Source organism: Thrips palmi, unplaced genomic scaffold (assembly GCF_012932325.1).
Source record: "Thrips palmi isolate BJ-2018 unplaced genomic scaffold, TpBJ-2018v1 HiC_scaffold_10, whole genome shotgun sequence".
Taxonomy (NCBI): Eukaryota; Metazoa; Arthropoda; class Insecta; order Thysanoptera; family Thripidae; genus Thrips; species Thrips palmi.
In genome coordinates this window covers 8,947,759-8,971,472 of record NW_023144621.1, presented here as the reverse complement: position 1 = coordinate 8,971,472, position 23,714 = coordinate 8,947,759, and the positions used below count along the sequence as shown (strand labels likewise).

The 23,714-nt window shown below is 57.5% G+C and overlaps 2 protein-coding genes across 2 annotated transcripts in view; one reads left to right on the top strand and one right to left on the bottom strand.

Annotated features, from left to right (window-relative positions):
- The window catches only part of LOC117654105 (midnolin), a 33,312-nt gene extending 16,511 nt beyond the window's left edge, over window positions 1–16,801 (top strand). The window contains exons 3-7 of the mRNA XM_034400288.1: window positions 6,347–6,403; window positions 9,698–10,903; window positions 14,716–14,803; window positions 14,888–15,112; window positions 15,214–16,801. Coding sequence (XP_034256179.1) covers window positions 6,347–6,403; window positions 9,698–10,903; window positions 14,716–14,803; window positions 14,888–15,112; window positions 15,214–15,446 — 1,809 coding nt within the window. The 3' untranslated portion in view covers window positions 15,447–16,801. The remainder of the gene's footprint in view (window positions 1–6,346; window positions 6,404–9,697; window positions 10,904–14,715; window positions 14,804–14,887; window positions 15,113–15,213) is intronic.
- An 851-nt stretch (window positions 16,802–17,652) lies between these two features.
- Window positions 17,653–23,662, bottom strand: LOC117654101 (pollen-specific leucine-rich repeat extensin-like protein 1). The gene is made up of 8 exons (XM_034400284.1): window positions 23,524–23,662; window positions 22,551–22,894; window positions 22,116–22,458; window positions 21,624–22,029; window positions 21,285–21,535; window positions 20,198–21,198; window positions 19,927–20,120; window positions 17,653–19,842 (listed from the first exon to the last, which is right to left on the bottom strand). Exons 1-8 carry the CDS (start codon window positions 23,525–23,527, stop codon window positions 19,659–19,661), a joined length of 2,727 nt encoding a protein of 908 aa, XP_034256175.1. The 5' UTR covers window positions 23,528–23,662; the 3' UTR covers window positions 17,653–19,658.
- Between the last annotated feature and the right edge of the window lie 52 nt (window positions 23,663–23,714).

Sequence of the window (23,714 nt, the reverse complement as noted above, 5' to 3'; positions counted from 1 at the left end):
GCACAGAGCCAGCGTCGGTATTCAGTCGCTTAGTCCGGGTTGTGTGGCGACAAACGACCTTCTTACATAGTTAGTCACCACTGTTTTAGGGCTGCAGGCACGTTGGGCCCTTTAGTTTTACGACCGACCGCCAGGCCGAATTATTGGAACTATTAAATAGTGTGGCGGCCCCAGCGAGTGCCTCAGCGTGGTGGTTTCTGCCTTTGTTCTGCTGCTGTGTCGTGTCGGGGGCCGGGCCGGGCCGGGCCGTGTGACTCTGGTCGAAAACACACGTCGGCGCAGTCAGCCGACCGCGCCGCGTCAATGCCAATCGAAACTTATGGATCACGTGCAGCAGTGTGGTGGTCGCGCCCCGGACGAGCCGAGCCGTCCCCAGGGCGATGCCGTATGACCTCCGGTGACAGGCGAGGCGCCCCTGGCAGAGCCCCTGGGGCGGAGGGCTTGGCCGCGGTGAGTCAGAGGGTGAGTGTAGGGGTGCGTCAGACACGTGGACCTGTGTGGGCGACGTGGTGTCGTGGTCCCTGGGCGTCGGACGTGGCCGTCGAGCGCGTCAGCGCGTCACGTGGCTGTCCTGGTTCCGGGCGCATCGCGTGGCGTCGCATGTCGCATCGGCGCGTCGGGCCTTGCCGTTTCCGACGCCAACTTTGGTGGCGGCCGTCGTGTGCTCCAAGGCCTTCGAGTCCCCCGCCGCATCGCTGCGCTGCTCGCCGCGCTGCAATGGGGTGGCGGCGTCGCAGCGCGGAACTCGCGAGTTGAAGTTGAAGCGCCAAGTTGTAGTAGCGCAGCGGCATGGCGGCGACAAGTGCTCGACGAGCTCGCCAGAGTTCCCCCTCCGCGGCGCAGTCCGTGCAGTGCCGTGGCGTTGCTGGCGTAGCCCGTCCTTGGGCTTTGTTCACTATCTTCTTCTCCTTCTCCGCGACACGCCGTGGGGCAAGGTGGGCTTTGCACCTCCGTCTGTGTGTGTGAGCGTGTGTGTAGCAACAAAGTCCGTCCTCCTCGTTCTTTCGAACGGAGCGGGCTGTTTGCACGAGCGCGCGCGCGCATACACACACACACACACACACACACACACTCGTGTGTGTATGCACACGGTCGGAGCGCAAGCTTCCCGAGGCGCGGCACCGGCGTCGAGTTCATCTAGAGGGTCCTGAGGCGGACGCGGAGCGCGTCTTCTTTTGACCGCATTAAATTATCCCGCGGTTCTGTCCAACGCGCCGCCACGCCACATTTGGAGGGGGGCGTGGGGCATCGCCCTTTCACCGCCGCGGCGCGCCGCTCGCCGCCGGGCAGACGAGCTGGCAGGCAGGCGGGCCGGCGGCCTGGCTGGGGTGCCTGACTGCTGAGCCGGCTGAGCCTGACTCCACCGGCGGACCGGCGGCACGGGAAATTGTCCGATGTTATGTGCACCGGCCCCGCGCCCGCGTGCTTGTGGAGCGCGTTGTGGTCGGGCTCGCCTCGCCGCCATCAAGGCCCTCACGGCCGCGGCCGGCCTGCGCGGATGCTGGCTGACAAATGCTTCGCCAATCCGCCGCCGTCTGTCTGCCTGTCGGAAAGGTCTCCGGCTGATACAGTATCTGGTTGGCTGCTTGTCTATTTTTACCGGGTCTCATCGACCGCCGGAGCGTGGGGGCGCGGGGGCCGCCGCCCCGAAGTCTCTGGCCACGCCCAACGCCGCGCTGTTTGACGCCTGGGGCCCGCGCAGACCTCGCGGCCCGCGCCGCTGCCAACTTAACGGTGAAACAGTCCGGACTTTTTCAGCGAATATCTCTGTAACGGTTGGCCCACCGCGGAGCGCGCGCACCGTGGGGCAGGGGCGCGGGGAGCGCGAGGGGCTGCCGCCGCTCTGCCGGCTGTCTGCTGGCGCGGCTCGGCACGGTATCGCCTACTCGGGTTTGTGACTGCCGTGTTCCACTCCGGCCCCCATTTCTTGATTGTATTCCGCCGGGGGAATGGGGGCGCGGGGCAGAGAGGGGCGCGGGGATCTCGGTGTGCAGCGCACCACTTTGCTCCAAAAGCAGAAGCCAGCGGCAGCAGCCCGCTCGAATCACACTGCAGGCTGCAGGTAACAGGCAGGCCGCGCACCCACGCCTAGCTGAGCAAGCTGAGCACCGCGGGAAAGGAAAGGGGGCACCTGATTTAATTATTTCGTCCGTTACCTGATTTGTGCCGCACACCTGTTCCCCTGTCTTGTCTCGGGAGGGGAGGGGAAGGGGGGTCGGTCCCGTGCCCCTGGCCAGCCCTGGCTGGCTCAGCTCGCCCCGCCCGCCTCGCCGCACCGGACGTGAGTCAGGCTCGAGAGATGTTCCCGCCGCATTTCCGCGATCTTTCCCAATCGGAGTCGCCATGAAGTTTGCCGTCGTCGTGTGAGTGCGGCAGAGGGAGGGCTGCGCTCTGGCTCTGACGCCTTTCTCAGCTTCTCGTGTGCGTGGCGTTTTCAGTGTCGCTTCGTTTTCGTTCGTCTTTTTCGCAGTGCACCCTGACGGGTCGCACTTGCACGCATTCCGTTGTGGCACCTTGACGCTCACCTCAAGTGGAAGAGGCGCTTCTTAGTGTCGCCCGTCAGCCTGGTGGGTCAGACCGGAAGCGGACTGGTGCCTCCCTCGCCAAGGCAGAGCTCTAACTACCTACGCGGCGTACACGCGGCCTCCCGTCGCTGCCTGTCCTCGGTGTTTTGTTTCGGCCGAGGGACGAGCGTTGCAAAGGAGCAAAAGCTGACCAAGAATACCTGTTGTTGGCAGTGCCGGGGCCGGCCGTCTGGTCGCCTCGCGTTCGCTTTCTTCGCCCTGAGGATGAGCGGGGCCCTGGCAGGGCAGCTTCGTCCTGCCTGCACCGTTACCTGGAGGCAGGCGAAGGCGCGGCGGCAGCACGCCGCGCTGGGCGGCGCTGGGCGCGGGGCTAGGCAGGCCGGTCCTCGCCAAACGTCCGTCGCCGAGTATCGGGCGGGGCTCGCCGTCGACGTCCCTGCGGCCGGCACCAGCCACGGCATAGCACGGCGTCACGGTGTGGGACGCGGGGACGAGGGCAGATGGGCGCCGGGGCTCCGGGACCCACTTCTCTCTCATCTCGCAGCCGTCCGTCGGGTTGCGGGCTGCTCGGCTGCTCGCGTTCCGCAGGGCATAAAACCCGCGCCGCCGTGCCGCCGTGCCGCGGTTCGGCCGGCTTGGCTTGGCCCGGATGTGCCGCTGGCTGGCTGGGTCGGGTCGCCGCGAGTCCCTGGAGTCTGCAGGTCTGCAGGCCACTCCCGTTAAAGGCCGGCTTACCTTGCCGCGGCCGTTGCGGGCGTAGCCGCGGCATAGCGGCCGGGCCCGCCCAGGCGACGCCCCCGCCTCCCCCTCCCCCTGCCCGCCACCTGCGCACCATGTTGACAAGGGCGTTTCGCGCGGCCATGTAAAGGAGGCCGGAAGACAGTTGGGCGGTCGCGAGGCGCCAGCAATGCCCCGAAATTCAACACGCGGCCGACGGGGTGCTGCGACGACGTCGCGGACGTTTATCTACAGCAGGAAAGAGGTGCGGCCGGAAGGGGCCTCGTCACTGACTTGCCGGGGAAGCGACTTGGTCTCGACGCGGCGGCACCAAGCGGTAAACTGTAAGGTGTGATAAATGGAGGACAAGAAGAGCGTTTTGCTGGTGTTGGCGGGGGCGGCCTGGCCCCGGGGCCCTGGGGGCGGCCCTCCCGATCACCCCCAGCGACGCGGCCTGGAGGACAGCGCCAGCGCCGCGGCGTGCCTGGACCAGAAAGCAGAAATCAATACGAGGTGCCGTGCCTGCCGCATGCGCTGCCTGGGCCCTGCCGCCCTGCCGCCCTGCCCGGGCTCTGCTCCGCGGCCCCGTCGCGTCACCGTCGGCACGCCGACTTGGTTACTGTGCGGCGTAGGGCGTTTCAAGAGAGCCTCGAAACCCTATTCAAGTTGTTTCCAAACCCTTCCCAAATCGCAACTTGTTGAATGGCGGCTAAAACTGTCGCGACCCCACAAGCCAAAGTGAAGTGCCGCTCTCGCCCCGAAGGAAATTCGCTGGACACTGTGGAGAAATGCTCTTGGCCTGGAGAAATGCTCCAAGGATGAAAACCACCTAAGTGGCCTTCCTGGTCCGGCTCGTCGCCGCCGGAGGAAGTCCGGTCAGGTCGTCGTCGGATCGCTCCGTTTCCAACCAAGGCCATCCAAGGGGAGAGCACGGCGTCCGACGGCGTGGTCGTCGCGTACGGCGTGTTGCCGCCGCGGTGCGTTGCCACCCAAGTGAAGTGGGGCTCTTGGCGGGGCCGGCAGCGGTGCGCGCGGCACGGTACTTCCGTGCTCCACTCTGCACCGCGGCTGCGGGCTGCGGCGCGGTCCCGTTGACTGCCGGGGCGCACGCCGCGCTGGCCACGGCCGTGCCCGGCCAAGCCACGGCCAAGCCACGGCCGCCTAACGAGATACTCGCCAACGGCCTGCTCGTGCTACTCTGTCCCGCACTCGCGGGGGCGCGACCCCCGGGCCCGGCCTCGCCCAGTCATGTAGGAGGTCGATAGGGCTCCTGGCTACCTGAAGAATCGCGTTGTCGCTCTGCTTCTTCCGCTCTCATGCTCCGCCCGGACTGAGACAGACGAAGCGCTGTTCAGTTCAGAATCAAACTGCTAGCCGGGTATAGCACCTAGTAGCACCGCAGCCGTGTGCAGCACTGGGTCGTATTGATCTCTGAGAAAATAACGCCAAGAGCGAGTCCGACCGTCCGACCGGCAACCCTTGCCGAGCCCAGGCCTGGCCCAGGCCTGGCCCAGCCCAGGCCCTCGAGGCCCGAGGGTGGACTTGCGTGCCGACTACGACGCGGCAAGGCGAGGCGAGGCGAGCCCCCCTCCGCGGCCCCGCCCTGCTTCGCCACCCTTTTTACTGCCCGGGTCGCAGAAAGCCCCCCGGGAGCCTTGCCGGGAGCGCCACCCCGCCCCGCGGCCGGATGGCGGATGCGTGGTGCTTCGTGGAGACGAGGACGGCGACGAGGAAGCTGCTCGAAGTTCGAAAGCCGAAAGAAACTAAATTTCAGGATTTTCTCATGCAGCAATATGGTCATGACGGTTTTTTAATGTCGGTGGTAATGAAAGCGGAAAATGTGTGGGAATCCAGGCCTGCTGCCGGGGCGGGTGCGGGGCTCTGGGCAGGGTCACTGGGGAGGCGCGGCGAGGCGGGTGGGTGTCGAGTACAGAGGTCGCTGAGACGCGACCTTTGAACCTGTCGGCCCACTGCACTGCAAGGAGATACCGGGGCGCACTGTTGGGACGTTCTCTCGAGTGGTTTGCCCGTGCTGCGGCCGCCGGGCCGGACGCGTGGCGACGCGCGACGTCATTCTCAATTTTATCATAGAATGATGCTGGAAATGTGGGCGGTTTGCGGAATTCCGGGCAAGTGGTTAGCAGGCTGAGACGCGGCCCGCTCCACGCGGCTGGGAGTGATCCGCGTGTCGTGTCGACTGCTTGGCAACGCGGCGACACTCGCCCCCGTTAGGTAACTGAGAGGGATGCCGTTGGTGCCGTTGGTTTCGGGCGTCGCCATTACCATTCCGTTTAGGCAGTGGCGCGCCGAGGCCGCCGAGGCGGTCTTAATTGACTAAACGGTGCCTGGCACAACAATACTCGGCCAGCAGCTGGGCCGAGCTGGGCCCTTTCCTTGGCCCTTCCTGCCTTGGCCGCCTTGCCCCCCGCCGGTGCCTGGTCGCGCTTTTTCGGCAGACGACGCCCCTCTGCCGCACGCGTGTCCCCGCCCCGCCGCGCCCCGCCCCGCCGCGCCCCGCCCCGCCGCGCCCCGCCCCGCCGCGCCCCGCCACGCCGCCATGAACGCCGTCCCTCTATCTGGGTCGTGGGTTTCCGTTTCCAGGCTAGCTGGCTGGCTGTGCCTGGCCGGTCAGGGATGCGGCACGCCAAGGGCCTGACTTGGCTGGCTGGCTGGCCGGAGCATCTTGATTAGTTCCTGGTCGTAATTGCCCGCAGAGTTCTCACCTGTTTGGGGAGGCTGCGCCACGGCTGCACCGGGTAACAGTTGGCCGCGGCCTGCAAGGCCGAGCCGAGTCGGCCCGCTGGGCTTGCAGGCCCAGGCCTACCGCCCGAGTCAACTGGAGCAGAGGGAAGGCCGACGGGGACGGCGGATATTGAATTTGCCGCGCGCTCGGCTCGGCGGCCCGGCTAGTGGCGTCTTGGTGGGCGGCCCCAATATGTCACCCTCACTGTGCGTCCCGCCGTTCGCCGTTCCGGTGTGGGTCAGTGGCGGGCGGCGCTACAGCCTCAGTGGAGGTAGCGCCCTCCTCGGGCCTCGCTTCTCCCCTTTGTTGTCTTTGTCTGATCAACAGTGTCTAACCGTTGCGGTGTTCCTCCTTGTTGCAGGCTCAGCGCCCGGAGCAGAGTGTGATGCAGGCGCTGGAGAGTTTGAATGACGGCCAGGTGAGTTTTTGTAGTTTTCCGGCTTGGGGTGAACCGGGGAGGGGAGGGGGGGGGTTACACGGCGGGCCACTGTCTGCCACGTTGTAACAATCTTGTGACTGCGGGGCGTGGCGGCGTGGCAGGGGGCGAGGATGCGCCGCGTTTTCCCTGCCACCGCGCCACTACACTGCGGTAACTGCGGTGTGCTCGGGATGAGGATGAGGTGTGTGGGTTCTGCTCCCCGCCAAGGCCGTTATCCGCCTGTTTATGGGCCGGTGCATCGCCATGTGCACGGGTCCGGCGGCGCCGAGTCCGGCAGTCCGGCCGAGGAGCAGCCATTGTGAAATGAGGCCACGCCGGGCGGGGCGCGGCTGGCGCTGCGCAGGGCCCGTACGTTGCATTGATGAGCATTGCGGCGGGGCGCTTGATGACGCCGAGGAATCGCCCTTGTTTTTCTTGCTCTTTTTAACGCGGTGGGTGGGCCCTCTCCGCCCTCTCCCCACTGGCCCGGCGCAGGCCGGCGCCTCCGCCACTGCAGCGCGACGGGGCGGGGCGGGGCGGCGGGGCGCTGCAGCGCCACGCGCGGCGCGTGGGTCTTATCGGCCCTGCCCGCCCTGCCGTGCCGCGTTCGATGCGTCCGTGCTTCGACGCGCGCAGCCGACGCCACGCAGTGCGCCGCCGCGCTGGGAGGCGGGCACGACGAACACCGTGGTGGCCGAAAGGCGGACCTCTGGGCGTGTTTTGCGCCCCATTCCTCAAGGGAGACCCGAATCAAACCGGTATCAGGATTGGCCCCTGAATGAGGAATCTATTGGTGCTTATCGTGTGATTCGAGTCCTATTTGAGGACTTCGGAACAGAAAGTGGCCATGGCTGCTTCAACTGGTCTGGTCTACAGTTCTGCTCTCGACGGCGGCTTTTGTGATGCCTTAGAGCGGGTGGGTGGCACTCTGCCTCGGACAGCTTTGCCGCTTCTAGCCGCCGCTCTAGCCGTTCCTTACCGGTATTGCGCCGAGTCCCAGTCCCAGCGATGGCTGCGCTGGCGAGTCAGACAGCCGGCGTGGCGGGGCGTGGCGGGGCGTGGCGGGGCGTGGCGGCGAGGGTCGGGCGCAATGCTGTGCCGCTGCGCCGCTGTACTGTGCCTCTACACCGCGGCCGCGCCGTGACCCATTTCCCGAGCACGGCCTGGCGTGGCGGCCTGGCGTGGCGGCGGTGTGCTCGCCCGGCTCTCCACGCCTCAAATCGACGACGCGGGGGTACGGCGGGTATCCACGGCAACGCCGGGCACACGCTGTAGGTGTAGGCGCGGCGGGAGGCAAAATCGACGCGCTGTCGATTTTAAATTGATTGGCGCCGCGACTGCTGGACGGCCGGACGGGCGGCACGGCTTGGCCAGGGTTCGCCGCGGTTCGCCGTCGGCTAGCCCCTTTCCGGGCCGCAGGGCCGCAGGGCCGCACCGCTATCGAGGCCTCCTCTGCCGCCGGCCATCCTCGCCGCGCGCGTCGGGTCCGCGTCGGGTCCGCGTCGGGTCCGGGTCAGCGGAAGTCCCGGTCGGCGTCGGCCAGCAGGAGCCTGGCCTGGCCGTCTCGCGCTGCGCCACGCTGCGCCACGCTGCGCGCTGGCCCGGGCCGCTGGGTTGGAGTTGGCCGCTCGGCCGCTGGTCTGCCAACGGGAAAGGTCGAGAGGCCGGGCCGGCCGCCCTGCCATTGATTCGTCTACTCCACCCTCCTTGGCGTTGTTTCGGGCTGCCGACCACTAGGCTTCGCGACTTTGGCGCGAGTACTTCTGCGGGGCTCTCGGGCCTCTCGGGCCTCTCGGGGCTCTCAGCGCCCCAGCGGGCGGCCGTCTGGAAAGGGTCGGCCGGGTTGCAAATGAGCCACACCTCGGCGCCCTGCCGGCCTGGCGTGGCCGCCCCGCCCTGGCAGCCCCTGGGCAGGCGCTGGGCAGGCGCTGCTCCCCCTGGCGATGGCGGCGATGGGCCGATAGGGTGGGAGCGTCACCATGGCGCTGCGGGGAGGGGGAAGGGGGCGTGGGGCGTGGCGCCGGTCGTTGTGCGAGGCTCGAGGGCCCGAGGGGGGCGAGCGGAGCGAGCGGAGCGGCGGCCTTCCCTGGACCCCGGCCGGCCCAGCTCTGCGAATAGGATAATAGGATAAACGGAAAAGTAGTGCGAGATTTCTTGGAGGTGCTGGGGGCAGCCGTGTCGTGAATGTCCCGGTCCTTTCATCCACGCGATTTTCTCCGAAAGGACCCACCTTTGCCAAGCATGTCTCGCCTCGGGCGCGGAATCGGTGGCGTGGCGCCGAGCGCGGTGGCCGCGCCGTGGCCGTGCCGCGTGCCGTGCCGTGTGGCCGCGCCGTGGCCGCGCCGGGGACCGTGCTGGGTAGGCTATTGATCACCACCCCGTGCTGCCGTGCTGCCGCTTTACGCTGTCGTCCTGAACAGGATGAGTGTGGGGAGGACGAGGAATCCACGTCTCTTGTTTCGCGCCGCGCCGGGCAGCCATTCAAATTTGAGGCTTGATTGGCGCACTGGGGCTGCCGCCGCTGCCGGGAAGGCCGAGTTCCCCGTCAGCGTCAGCGGGTTCTCCCGACGCTGAGGCCCGAGGCCAGCAAGCCGCGCTGTGATGATGTTTCTCTGTTTCTTCTAGCGGGGGCGGGGGTGGGGCGTTCCCGCGGGCCGCGGGGCCACTCGACGCGGTGGCTGTTTGCTTGTTTGTTTGTTGGGAGTTATTCGCGGGGAGGGTAGAGCAGAGCGGCTCTCTCGCCAGCTAGAGCAGGTCTCTCAGCTGATCGCACCAAGAGAGACGGTCCGGCTGGGCCAGTCAGGTCCTGGCGGACTGGGGCCCGGGTGCTGGGCGTGGTGCGGCAGTGCCAGCACAGCCAGCACGGCCTCGGCGGCGTGGGCTCGGAGTGGTGGCGGGGCTGGGCTGGGAATCGATGCAGAGCGGCGCGCTGGCGCGACCGGGGCCGGGCTGGGCCGGGCTGGGCTGGGCCGGGCCGGGCGTTTCCACCCCATGGGTGAGGCTAGCCCGGCAAGCCGAAGCAGGGTGTAGGCCCGGGGCCCGTTACGCCACGGGCTGCCACGGGCTGCGGGACCAGGCCTCCCGGCCCCCGACTGCGAGGGCCCCGTTGGCGTGGGAGGATGTGAAGGGCGGGATGATGGCCAACGCGGCTCCAACTCTGACGCAAAGCATGTCTTCCTCGTTTTCAAGGCCTGCGGGCGAGCGTATCAAATAGAAAGGATCTTTTAAAAATAAAGGTAGTGTCTGCAAAATGTTTTGGAATTGTCCTGACGGCTCTTTTGTCTGTCTGCCCAGGTGAACGACTTCCTATCTGGCAAGGCGCCGCTCAATCTGACGATGCGTTTCGGCGACCACATGATGCTGATCCAGCTGCAGCTGTCCACCGTGTCGCCGCAGGTGTCACGGACTCGCGCCTCTGCGGGGTCGTCGTCGACGTCGAGCGCGTCCAGCCGGGTCGTGCCCGGCTCCTCCACCTCGTCGTCCACGTCCTCGGGCTCTGCGTCGTCGGCGTCGCGGCCCATGAGGTCGGCCGGCACGCGGCGTAGCGCCGTCCCCGCGGGGCTCGTCCCCAAGACGGCGGCCTCGTCGTCCGCCTCGTCGTCGGCGTCGCCCGTGGCCTCCGCCACGCGGTCGATGCCCGGCGACGCCCTCTCGTCGCCGTCGGTCGGGCAGCCTATGGGCCCGCCCGCCAACCCACCTCCGTCTTCGTCTTCGCCGGCGCGGTCCGCGGGGGGCAGCCCGACGGCCTCCACCTCCTCCTCCTCGTCGCCACCCGCCAGCCCCACGGCGGCCGCGGCGGCCACGGCGTCGGGCCCCTCCTCGCCCTCACCCCTGCCCGACCCCCTGGCCTCGCTGCCTAGTCCGCACGCGTGCGAGGCCTTGTTCTCGCAGCTCGTGGACTCGGCCACGCAGGCCATGAACCGCGGGGAGCGCCAGGCCTCGGCCGCGGCCTCGGCTTGCAATGTGACTGAAAACGGCAGGCGTCCTCTTTTCCGCGCCAGTGACACGAACTGCAGGACCAGTGACGAGTCGAAAAGTGAGAAAGTGTGTCCCTCTGCCTCTACCCCTTCCCCCTCCGCCCCCGCCTCCCCGAAGCAGGGCGCTTCGGCGCCCGTCGCCCGCAAGGTGGTGATCCGGCCTGCCACGTTCCTCGCCAGCGAGTCGGCGTCGGCGTCCTCCAGCACGTCGACGTGCACGACGTGCACCTCCACCTGCATGCCCATCTGCTCCACGCAGGTGCACCCGACGCGGTCCACGTCGCCCATGCCGTCGACCTCCCCCTCCACCACCAGTACGCCGGTCGCCAAGGGCGCCGTGCCGTGCCCCGAAGACAGCACGTCGGCGACGTGCACCTGCGAGGCCTCGCTGGCGTCGCGGTGCCCCATGGCCTACCGCCAGGAGACGCGGGTGCACACGCGGGCGCTGGCCGAGGCGTCGAGGAACCTCATGCAGACCCTCAAGCAGCTGTCGTCGGAGGTGATGACCAACAGAGAGGAGGAGGTACGTGTCTTAATAGCTTTAATGCATGAGGGAAGTGTGCATGTGATCTGTGAGCGTCGGAAGCGAGAGCTCTGCCGTGCAGCGACTCGCGAACGCCTTAGCAGCCGGAGGTAGGCAGTCCCGCGGCGCTCGGCGGCTCGACGGGCCTGCCTGCCCACAAGGCGATGGGCCATTGCCCCTACGGCGCAGCCTGGGCATGCAGTCCCGTCGACCCGCCGTGCGCCGGGACAACGTATCCCAAGGCGTCCGTTTTGGAGCCTTCATGGCTGTCCATTTCGTTAAACGTTCACACGACTGTACGGCCATGGCGCGTGTAGCCATGCCACTGCACGAAGTCGCACGTTCATCCTCACTGTGTGTCTGAACGTTTTATGATGTGCTGCGGTCTTGCAACGGACCGCGGGTCCGTACCTACACTAGTAGAAGGCGGCGGGTGACTGCAAGTGCGGACACGTGCCCCTTCCTCTTGCATTGCTGAGCGTGGCTGCTACACTCCAAATCCAGGGTGTCTAGAAACTATACGCCTTAGGCGTATGCCACAGAAATGGAACTGCCTTAAGGCGCCTTGATTCTACACGCCAAAGGCGTATACCCCATTGAGCACCTTTTGCAGATAGAAGTTAGCATGTGAACACCATTGGTCGAAGGAAAGGTGCGTGCATTGTACACACCCTGGATCATAGGCACTGAGCTCAATAGGACTCAAGGTGCGTAGAATGTAAACACCCTTTAAGGCCTCGGTAGGCATGGCCTCGGCCAAGGGCGGTGTTTGCATTCAACGCACCTTGAGTCCTGTTGAGCTCAGTGCCTATGATCCAGGGTGTGTACAATGCACGCACCTTTCCTTCGACCAATGGTGTTCACATGCTAACTTCTATCTGCAAAAGGTGCTCAATGGGGTATACGCCTTGGGCGTCTAGTTTCAAGGCGCCTTAAGGCAGTTCCATTTCTGTGGCATGCGCCTAAGGCGTATAGTTTCTAGACACCCTGGATTTGGAGTGTAGGGCTGCTAGTTCAAAGGCCTGCCCTGCCCGCCCTTGTGCACGGCGTCGTGCCCGTGCGCCGCGCGGGACGCGAGATTCCCTGCCAACAAAAATTCCGTCTTCCGGTGTCCCCTTCTCTGGAATGGTGGGCGTTGGCCTCTTTATACATAACGTCACTCAATTTGTAAATTCGACTTCCTAATTTTGTTTCCCTATGCTCGACGCTCGAAATTTAAGATTTTGAAAACGTTCCAAATCGAGCGCCCCGACGTCGTGGTGCATGAAGAGGGAAAAGTGGAGCAATGGCGCCGCGCCGCCGTTCCGTTCACCTGTCACGCCTAGTCGCCGCGCATGGCCGTGGCCGCCGTGGCACCGCAGCACCGTGGCGAGGCACAAGCTCATTATGACTGCGGCCGTGTCACCGCGGCCCTGCCCTGCCTGCCCCGCTCGCCCTGAATGCGCGGCCCGTTCGTTAGACGACTGTCTTGGTCATTTGCGGTGGCCGCCACTGCCTCCGCAGTCGGAGCGTCGAGCCGCGGGGAGTATGCATTATGCGCGATGCGCGGATGTCGGGCAGCTGCGAGCTGGCCCAGCTAGCTGCCGGCCGATGGTGATGGCGCCCGGGATGGCGGCGGCGGGCGCGGGATTGGGGCGGGGTTCGGGAAAGGGTGGAGCCACAGGGGCGGCGCGGGGGCGGCCCTCGGGGACACTAACGACGCCAGCGTGCGCCAGCGTGCGCCAGCGTGCGCCAGCGTCCCTCTCCTTATCGACCGGATCGCGTTGGACCTGGACGGGAAGCTCGTCGCGTGCCCTGGCGGCGGCCCTGCTGCCCCCCGTCGCGGCCCGGCGCGTCGCGGCTCGCCAAATGTCGTCCTTTTCCTTAATTCGACCCCTGGCCGCCCTCGGCCGGGGCCGCCCTGGGCTGTAAAGAGCGCCAGTGCGCCCCTGTTCAGTTTGGCACGCCTCGCACGCCCCTGCCGCGGCCCTCCCTCCCCTTTCACCCGAGAGCGAGGCGGGCTGGCTGGGGCTGGCTGGGGCTGGCTGCCTGGGCGCCGCGGTAGTAGGGGTGGTTCGCGGCGCAGTGCGCAAAGACCTCCCCGCCCTGCCTGCCCTGCCCTGTCCGGGTCCCGCGGCCAACGGGAGCGGTACAGCTCGCGGCCCCGTCGCCCTTCCGGTTGGTCATTTTCATTTTTCCTGTTGGGATGAACGCGGCGCGCCCCGCCCGGCCGCCCCGTGTACCCAGATTGGTACAGTCAACCCTGTGGGGTGTTGGCGCAGGTGCCCCGCGGATGTTGGCCGCCCCCTGTGGCCGAGTGGTGGGCGTGCCCCGGCGTGCCCCGGCGTGCCCCGGCGTGCCCCGGCGTGCCCGCGAGGGGCTGCGGCTAGCTGCGGCCGGTGAAGGAGAAGCGGGGCCAGAGCCTGGTGACGGGTTGCGGCCGACGCCTGGTGAAGCCAGCGCCTTCTGCGCGCTGCGCTGCGTGTTCTCGGCTTTGCAGCTCGCCGATTCGGTTGGCAAGCCTGGCGGAGCTGGCGCTGGCGCGCGCTGGCGGCAACCCTCCGGCTGCCCGGGCTGCGCTGCCCGGGCTGGTCTGCCCGGGCCGCGGCTCGGGGCTGCAAGATCGATGCCTCGGTGAGGCTCGCCGCGAACGCCAACCCGAGCCGTGAGCTGCGGCAGACGGTCTGCCATGAAGCCATCGACCAGGGTAGGGCTGGCCGGGCCGGGCCGGGCCGGCCTGCTCGAGACGGACTCGAGTGCAGGCGCCGTCGCGCAGCTAGCCGCAGAGGATTTTGAATGCTGCATGCCGATGGTTAATGCAGCGATGCAGCGCTCAGGTCGGCGTCCGAGCGGCTTTGGCTTTGGCCCGCCGACCGCGTTCAAAATGTGAACCCCCCGCGGGGTGCCCTCCGAACCCTGCGAACCCTGCGGGTGGCGGGTGGGTGCCACCCTCTGATTAGAGGGCGAGAGGCAGGGCGGGTCGATCACGGGAAGGAGGGAGGGAGGACGGCCTCTGCCAGCCAGCTCCCCCTGCGTCGCGGTGCGCGCCGAGGCCGAGGCAGCCAAGGCCCTGAGGCTGAGCCAAGGCCCTGAGGCTGAGCCGGGCTCTGGGCCGCCCTGGGCCGGGCTGAGCGCCCCGTGGAATCTTGGAAAGGCTTCCTATTCCCCGGAGTGAGGCCGGGTGCCTTGCTTGGCTCCACGTTGCTCGGCGTCTTCGGGACCAGAGGCCCGGGGCCAGGGGCCCGGGCTCCAGGCCCTGCCGGAGCTCGTTACCCCTTTACCAGAAAAGTGGGGCCTGGCCTGGCCTGGTCTCGGTGGGGTGCGGGGGCTTGTCCTCCGGGGCCTGGTCGGCCAGCCCAGTCAGCCCAGCTACTGGAGCTGGAGGCTGGCAGGCTGGACTCGCCGCAGTGCGGCGCAGGCACAGGCTCAGGCGTCGTGTGGGCACTGGCCCGTCCGGCCCGTCCGGCCCGTCAAGGTCGATGGTCCTTAGAGCCGGCGGTCCTGAGTCCTGGCGGAGTCCTGGCGGGGCAGCGCTTGGTGCAGTGAGCAATGCCCTGGCCAGGCCCCCTCTTCCGCCGTCGCCGCCTCCATCTCCAAGTGCTGCAGCGCTGGCTGTGCTGGCCGTGCTGGTCGCCTCTGCCGGGCTGTTGCCCTCTCGGCATAAGTACGGCTGCTGCAGCGAGGAGCCGCACCGAGCGCGGGGCGGGGCGGGGCGGGGCGGCGTCCAATGACGACCACGCCGGCAGCAGCCAGCGGCCACTGACTGCACTGGGGCTTCTGGAAATCCTTGTCAGTGTTGCCAATGCCTCTAATTTCCGTTTGCCTTGTTCCAGGACACTGCGGCAGCGCGGCGCCGCCAGGGAGCTATCATAGAGAGTATGCACAGTCATGGGAAAGGGGTGTACTCGGGTACATTTTCGGGTAGGTGTCCACATCCAGTATGTGTGTTGGCTTTTCTCGGTGTTGTTGACGATACCTAATTCGCCATGTCTCTCTTGGTTCCAGGGACCTTAAATCCAGCCCTCCAAGACCGTTTCGGACGGCCAAAGCGTGATATTAGTACTGTCATACACATATTGAATGACCTACTGTGTGCGACGCCGCAGTACAGACGGTCCTACCCGGGTCTACCTCAGAGCAACTTCGTTCTTGAATCGAGCACGTCTATTACCACTACCACTAGCCCAGGGGAAACCATTGATGCACAGTCAGCACCTTCACCAACCTCAGGTGAGTCCTGTTGCATTGCAGTGTCTTGTGTGACGGACTGTGGCAGTAAACGTGTCGAACGTGTTAACGAATTCCCTTGTGCTTGCTTGCCTTGCCCGTAGACGACGCCGAGAACCAGGCCACGCGCGGCAAGGTGGAGCGCCTACGCCTGGTCATGGAGGAGAGGCGGGAGCGGAGGCGGGCGCGCCGAGAGGCGCGGCACTCGCCCTACGGGCCCTCGCAGCCGCAGCACTGGACGGCCAAGTCGGAGACGCAGCCCGCGGGGAAGGGCGAGGCCATGGACACGGACCAGCCGCTGTGTGATATCAGCCCCCCTGAGCCAGTCGTCGCCTGAACTGACCCTCCCCCGTCTAGCCTAGCCTCCCCTCCCCTCCCCGACCCTTACCAATGTGACTTGTGAGTGTAGCAGCGCAGCAGCGCCGTGTGGTGTTGCTGATAGGAATGCAATGCCCTTTTGACTTTATCTCCAGACTGTGTATACAAAGTTTTATCAAATTCCAAATTGTCTCTATTACTGTGAAACAGTTGACTTTGTTGTTGCGTTATCACAGACGTACTTGCTTGATTGAGTTATTGTAATGTACACGTAAGGGATAGATATACTATAAAATATTATATATATATATATGTAAACATACAGCCACTACCATGGCTGAGCCTCTAGTTTAGCAAAAGTATCAACTTCTAGTGAGCTGCATCTTATTGATGCACTAATTAGTTGTTTGTTGAGGGCTATAATATTATCAATTGTTTGTAGTCAATATTAATTGAATGGACTTATTCAGGTCTTCAAAATCCCACCAATGACCATTGTTTAAGTGTAATTTATATTCCTCATTTACGTGTGTGCTACTGCAAGACACTCTTTTTCATTGCAAGACTCATGCTGCCGTAATTATATGTGAAGTAAAAGATATGTTTGCGCTGTGACTTTTTTTTTATTTCTATTCAGTGCAAGCTGCACAGATCCTAGTTTTGTTGGTTGTTGTTTCCTCTATGTTGTAAAATGTTTTAATTGTTTATTATTTTTACTCGTTCTTTTCCCTTTCTCCTTTTGCTAAAGGAATTGGAAGAAAAAGTGCATGTTGTAGTTCCATCTCTTACTACACACTCTTCACATGTTAAACTGAGAGAACTTTTCACTTGAGCTCCAAATATCTCTCTTTGTAAAAAATTTGCCTGTAACTCTGGACTGAAATAGTCAGAGAGCAAAAGGAAAATCCTGAATGGTTTCTTTTTTCACTCATTTTCACTGGGCGATACTGAAGAGTAAGGGTGAAGAATGAGTACTTTCTGTTAATTCCAATTTCTATTGGCATTAATTTTGTCTTCTTGTTTCTTGTGTGAAAAATGGTGTGCCTAAGTTTTGGACCCTTAAGTCTATTTTCTGTTTGGTAAATTTGTTTCCATTCTTTGTTCACATAGTATATCAAATTTGTGATTTTAATGAATAATTTGTTTTACCAATAATTGGTGTGTCAACAAGCAAGATGCCATCTTTACATCATGCTATTCATCATCCCTGATACAACTCAGCTATAGCACCCCTGTACTATGTTATTTGAGTTGTTTGTACTGAGCTCTGTGGGTTGTCCTTCCCCTACCACTTCCCTCCCCTCCATCTTGTGTATCATATTTCTTACTGTGTTATATTATTCATTACAAATAAAGTTAAATGCAAGCATTGAATAATTATTTCAGAAAGACGATATATCATCGACCATGCATGGAACCCATTGAGGCCTGATGCCTTCTTATTAATCATCGTCAGTGGCCACAGTCCCTGGCACTGAACCTTTTTGCCTAAAGAAATTTTTGATCCAGCTATATGCAGCATGATTCAGTAGTTAGAACTATTTTGTACTTTTTCTGTTATGTCAGTTATACAGAGAAGACTCAACTCATGTTATGTACATATTCTTGTATAGCATTTTACATGCTTGCAGCTCCAAATCACTTGTCAAGTTCCTCTAAGGTTCATACGCATACCACTCAAGCATTTCGATTACCCTAATAACTTTCACTTAGTGATTCTGTCGGTACACCTTGTTCTGAAAAAAAATATGTATCTCTGTGTTGATGTCAATACAGCTTTGGCTGTTTTGCATAGTGTTTTTGTAGATGGTAAAAGAATACAAATTTAAATCTATGGATATCAAATTTCATCATATTCAAATGCTTGTCTATTTGTATGTAATCCTAAAGATCTATCTGCATTGGTTTATTGTAAGCTGCTAATAGAGAATTTCAAATTCTGTTTCAAAACAAATTTTTTGTGATAGACAATATACCTTGTTTTGAAACATGAAAACTTAACCTGAAGGTGTCAGACTTTCTTTGGTGAAATCCTGTGTTTTTACATTGCTGTCTATATGGAATTAAACTATTTTCCATGTCATGTGGACTGAACAAAAGCGTTTCTTTTCCAACCTTTGGCAAGAAAAAAAAAACACCTTCCTGCCTGGTAAGACACGCATGTCTATCTTTTCCATCATCCATTCTAATTAGGATAAATGACAGGAAATTTATGACTCCACACATTTTAGAAAAGACTTGGCAGAAACCAATTTTATTCCAATTCAAAGAAGAAACTGAGGAAAAACCAGACAAATATGGAGTGCACCAACTCCGTTAACTATACATTACTTGGAAATGGAATTTGGTCTGTCATGTATTTACAAAATTGGAGCTGGTGGACACTTTTGAACATAAGGAATATAAGTGACTAACGAGCCAAAAAGAAAACATTTTTGTACTTTCCAAATGCCTTAAATCTACTAATTCATAAACATGAACCTACACTAATCCATTTAAGTGAAAAACTTAACTGTAGTACCAATACACCAGGCACATTCTGAAATGAAAAGACACTGTTGGTTCTCAGACTCATCTTAAACTCCTAATAATAACCATCCTCAAAATTTCATAAATATAAGATAATATTTGAAAAACTAGTTATATTTTACAAATATATTTCAAACACACAAGAAGGCACTTTACAGGTTACTCAGTACAGTCATTAGAACAGATTTTAGTGTGGGAAGAAATTGAAGCAGTCTTGGAGTGAGAAAGTGGCACAAGGCAGACTGTGGAATAGGAAAGATTGAGATCTCAAATCGTTGTCAAATCACAAGCAAGAAGTAGATTCTCTAAAGAGAAAAGATATGGCCTAAATCCATTGAGTGCAAGATCATCATACACATGGTCACATTTTCATACATGTGAAATTGCTCCGCAGTCAATGTCTATCAAAGAGAGGAATGCAGTCAATGTTTTATCAAAGAGAGGAATGAGGATAAGTGCAGTTTTACACACTCACTGTTAAGAGGTTCATGAATTGCTTGGCAAGCCTTGGTAAAACGTCAATTATCCAGAGCAAGACAAGATACATTTCATACAGCAAAATGTAAGTTGTTGTAACAAATAAAACATGTCTTGAAAATCACAAATTAAATTATCTACATTTCATTTCAATGGGCACCGGGCTGCTTACAAAATTCCTAAAACTCAGATAACATGCTAAAGGCACTTTTGTTAAGAAAAAGGAGTACAAAAATTTTCAATCACGAACGAAGTGGAGCATTTATTATCCCCATAAATAAATATTAGCTTCCCTTAAAATGGGAATCATTTCTTTTAATTTAAAAAAGTACATGATTTATTGTCATGATAAACTTTATTCCATAGAAATCATTTTTTAATTCTGGAGATCTTGGACAAACCACAAGATAGCACTACATTATCTACAAGACTAACAGTCAACTGACATTACACAAAACAAGACAAATTCCCTAAAATAGGATCTTGTAGAAAGGAATTTTAATCAATCACATAGACATAAATTGCACTTTGATTACCTAATATGTAAGTAGATAAAAGTTTTGTGTGACACCTCAAGGCAAGAGTTCGATTCTGAGGTGCACACACAATATACAAATAAGTAGAAAAAAGACAAACTGGTCATTCAAGTAAATACAATAATATTTCACTTTTCATGCAAATGGTATCTCATGAGTATTTTAATAAATTCTCAAGTAGAGAGCATTTCATGTACTGGTCAAAAGATTAACATAATAACATCAACATTGAGTATTGGTCCCATGAAGTTACAAAATAGAAAACATCAACATTGAGTATTTGTCCTGAGAGGTTTGGGTGAACATGTCTTGACGTTCAATTTGAGATATGATTACTTTTGACAGTCAAGGTATGTCAGTCATACCAACATATTCATCAAATTTTAACATCTTCCTTTAGACAAGGAATACACAATAAAAATTTAAACCTTCAATGTTAGGGTCATTTAAAACAAATGACTACCCCTTTCAGGCTTTGTTTGAATAGAACATGGTACACAGCCAAGTAAAAAATCCAACCAGTTCAATTTGCTTCATCCACACAAATAAAAAGGCTCTGATGACTTCCAAAACAAATTGGAAACTATACAGAGAAGACTATCATGAGTAAAGATAAGTACAGACCGTAAATGAGGCAGGTAACTGGTTGCATTTAAAACTTAATCGAGACAGCAGCATGAAGTCTTAACTCACACTAGGGTTGCGGATCGCGGGGGCGGCCCAGCCGGGGCAGGTGCTGGAGGAGGCTGAGGTGTTCGCTGGTCTTGAAACCATGCAAGCATTTCATTGGAGAAGGCATCAGCCAAGGATTCTGAGTTTGCTGCAGGACTGCCAAAGCTGGCATCAGCTGGTGCTCCACTTCCAGGAGGACGCCTAAAAATAGACATTCTTGACTCAGTTAAAAGGCAACCACCCTCAGGCTCAACCTCTAATGACGCAAAATTAAAAAACACTCACACTGGCTCCACAGGTTGACAAGTGAGAGGCTGCAAAGGAGTGTACACCCCCTTTTGTTGCTGAGGAGACTGAGGGGACTGTGGTGCACCATCAGGTGACAAAATTACCGATGGGCTAGGAGTGGGTGGTGGCATCTGCTTCCGAAACTTTGTGCTGTACTTGTAGAAGTCAGACATCTCAAACGGTTTTGTTACCTGCAGTCAAAGGAAGAGTTACGTTGTATAATAAAGTGAATAGAGCAATTTTTAACTAGTACATTTAGAAGTCATACCTCTCGATAAGGCTGCCACGATCCTGCTTGAACAACCATGTGGTTTTTGGGAGACTCAAGAGGTACGTGAGGTGGAGGAGACAGAGGCCCATCATCTGATTGGGGTGAGAGTGGGGGGTGGGAAGCAGAGGAAGAGGCGGAGGGTGGCAGAGGTGGGGGGTGCGAATGCGGCAGGTGGTGTTGAGCATGAGGAGCATGCGGCGGAATGTGGGGAGGCACCTCTGGCGGACCATGCCTTGGAGCAGCCTGCGGAGGGTGAGGCATTTGCAAGGATGCATGCGAAGAATGCAACGTCATGTGACCTGGAGTGTGTGGAGGAAGCTGGGGCGGCAGTTGAGGAGAGTGATGCAGAGAGGAGTGGGAAGGGGGTAGAGGCGGTGGATGGGGCTGGGCAGGGGAGTGCATGGACGAATGGGGGGGAAGTGGAGGCGCAGCAGAAGACTGAGCGCCATGTGGGGGGATGGCCGGAGGCTGAGACGAGGCATACTGGTGGGGGGGTGGGGGTGGGGGATGTGGCTTGGCTGGAGGAATGTGGACAGTTAAATGGGACACGGATTGTGTTGCACTCAGCTTTGGGTGTAGCTGCGGATGAGGTGGTACTTGCGGTGGATTGTGGTGGGGCTGCGAGTGCAGCATGGGGTGAGACTGGGACTGCGGTATTGAAGGTGGAAAGGATCCTTGGTTCTGACTGTGGTGGGAGTGATGATTGTGATGGGCTGGCATGTGGACAGGTGCAGCAGCCTGAGATAAGTGAGTGTGAGAGTGGGACTGGGAGAGAGGGAGGGGGGGAGACTGATGAGGTGCATGATGCAGTTGAGGGTGAGATTGGTACAGGTGAGAGTGGGGAGGGGGGTGAGAGAGGGAAGCTTGCAGAGGAGGGTGACTATGCTGATTATGGGATTCTCCTTGCGATCCCTGTGGCGACAAGATGGGGGCCACATCTAAGGATGTTTCATACCACTCCTTTTCCTTTGGTTTGCGATCAATAGATTGGGATCCATCTGGAATTATTAACAAATATATATGTAAAAGACAAGTTTTAAAGCCAACTGCTGAAAAGAAAATCATAATTCAAGGCATAATTTACCTCTGGATGGGTCTCTGTCAGAATTCAAGTTTCTAGGTCTTGTGGCTTCCACACTGCCTAAAGATTGTGTTCTGACAAGGCTATGTCCTAAACTATGTTCAGGATAAGTCTGACTGGGCAAAAGAGCAGGTACACCAGTTTCCACTTCATCTATGTTGTTCACTGTAGAACTTGAGCTGTTGTTTGCAGCATTTGCAGCCCCAGCCCTTCTTCGGTCTAAGCTTCCAAACCTTGACATCCCCATCATTGACCTTATTTAACAAAAAAATAAAATTATGACAAATCATTTATGCAGTTGCATTTGCTGAAGAAAAACAAATATTGAAATAAATACATTACCTATCTCTTTTCCAGCGCTGATTCGCAGGTCTTAAGCTATCATCAATTTCCACAGGTACTCCTGTTGGATACCGAGAGCTTGAATAGCGAGAGCTACCTGGACTTGGTATTTCTTGTCTAGAAGCAGAATTCCAATAGTTTGACCCTGTATTAGGACCAGTTTGGACTTCTCTTCTTGTACTTAAACGGTCTGGCTCAACACTCCAAGAAGAATCAATGGTCGAGTAACGATAGCTGCTGTGCCTGTGGCTTGTCGCAGGTTGCAGAGGCAGGCCTACAGTATTTGTGCTCGCTGTTAATGCTGAGCTCAATCGCCCATCTCTAATTTCACGGTCCATTTGACCTAAAGGAGATAGACTTATGCCACCCGCGTGTAACATGCCATCAACTTCAGCCACATCAGATTCTGTAAAAAGAAAGACAAAACAGAGAATGTAAGTTGCTAAGTTCTAAATATACAAGAGTTCATTAAGGAAATCTGAGAACCACTACCATTTTCAACAGGGGGTCGAGGCTTTTTCCTGTGCTTCAATTGGTTTTGCTGCTGTTGTTGAAGCTGTTGGTGATATGCAATGTGTTGCTGTTGTGTTGGCTGCTGAGGCTGTGCACAAGAAGATGCAGCTTCAGCTTGTGCTTCTTGAGCTGCTTGTTTCTCTTTCAAGTTGTTCAACTTTGTTTCTAGATCTTGCAGTCTCCTCTGGCTCTGCTGGTACATCAGTCTGTGCTTCCGGCGCACTTGCTTATTTGCAGATGAGTCATTAGCAAGTCCCAGTGCTGCTTCAGCTATGCCAGTTTGGATTTTCATTTCTAGCTCCACAGCTGCTACAGACTCCTCCTAAACATTAAAAAAAATACCAGTCATGTTAATAAATAATAATAAAACACAAACAAAGTAAAAAAAGACAAAATAATTAAGTAAAGCAGTACCTCTGTGGAACGAAGTTTGTTGAGCAAACTTTCTGGAAGAGTAAATGAAGTACCCACTCTCCTTCGTAGTGTTGGAGGAGTCTCTCCTGGCTCCAAAGGTATTTCAGGAGGTAAGACACCTGTGAGATCTGCCTCTTGAATGCACAAGATTTTGAGCTCTTCATTTTTGGCGGCCAGCTTTGCTTCAAGCTGAGCTCGCCTTGCTTGTAATGTTGCTACCATTTCTGCTTTCTTAGCGGCGTGATCCGCTCCACTGCCAGTGCTTCCTAAACTAGCTACACTAGCTGCACAGGAGATCAAAGGAACCGCACTTGATGGTCCAGGTAATGGACTCGTTTCACATTCTGAAGGGAGGAACAAAACAAGATCTACGTTAACAAAATGTCTTTAAAATAAATGAATGATAATAAAGTAGGTTAGTATCTCAACAAAAACAAAAACAAAAAAAGGACTGATTTAACAGGAAGATGTCAAAACCGAAACATTTTGAAACATAGAAAGCTGTCGAAGATTTACCAAACATTATCACAAAGGAATAAACTGAGCAGAACAGGATTGAGTCGAGAAGTAACAAGTGTTTACAATGAAAAAAGAGGTTAGGTGTCTTCCAGTTGGAATCAACGATGTGACAAGGCTTCAACATAGCTATACATTAAGGTCGTCTTTAGCAAATCAACAACTCAAAGCGAAAAACATAGGCAGGAAAGGGGGTACTTTAGAGATTTTAGAGTGTGAGTTGGTGGGTTCACGTCAACTTCTAAGATGACTAGACGTCAGTGAAAGAAGATGCAAAAACCCCAATCTTCACAAAAACTGAAGAGAACCTGAGACGAAGGGAGCAAAGGGAAAGAACTTAGAGTCTTATTTAAGAATGCCGGAGTGTCTCATCGTTTACCTTCAAGTTGGGGGTGAGTAAAAAAGGGGAAAGGCAGAAAAAGAAAGTTGGACAATATTGGCCTACAAGTCAACTCACCCATTTCTACGTCGGTAGGAATGAATTATCATCCTTCCGAGTGCGAGACAATGATGATGTTTTTCAGTATTCTCCTGGGAATTCAATTCACACAAAAGCATAACTCAGAAACCGGCATTACGCTACATTTTGGACGATTCATTCTGTCAGTTCACAACATAAACATTATCGCATTCCTTTCTTCACTGACT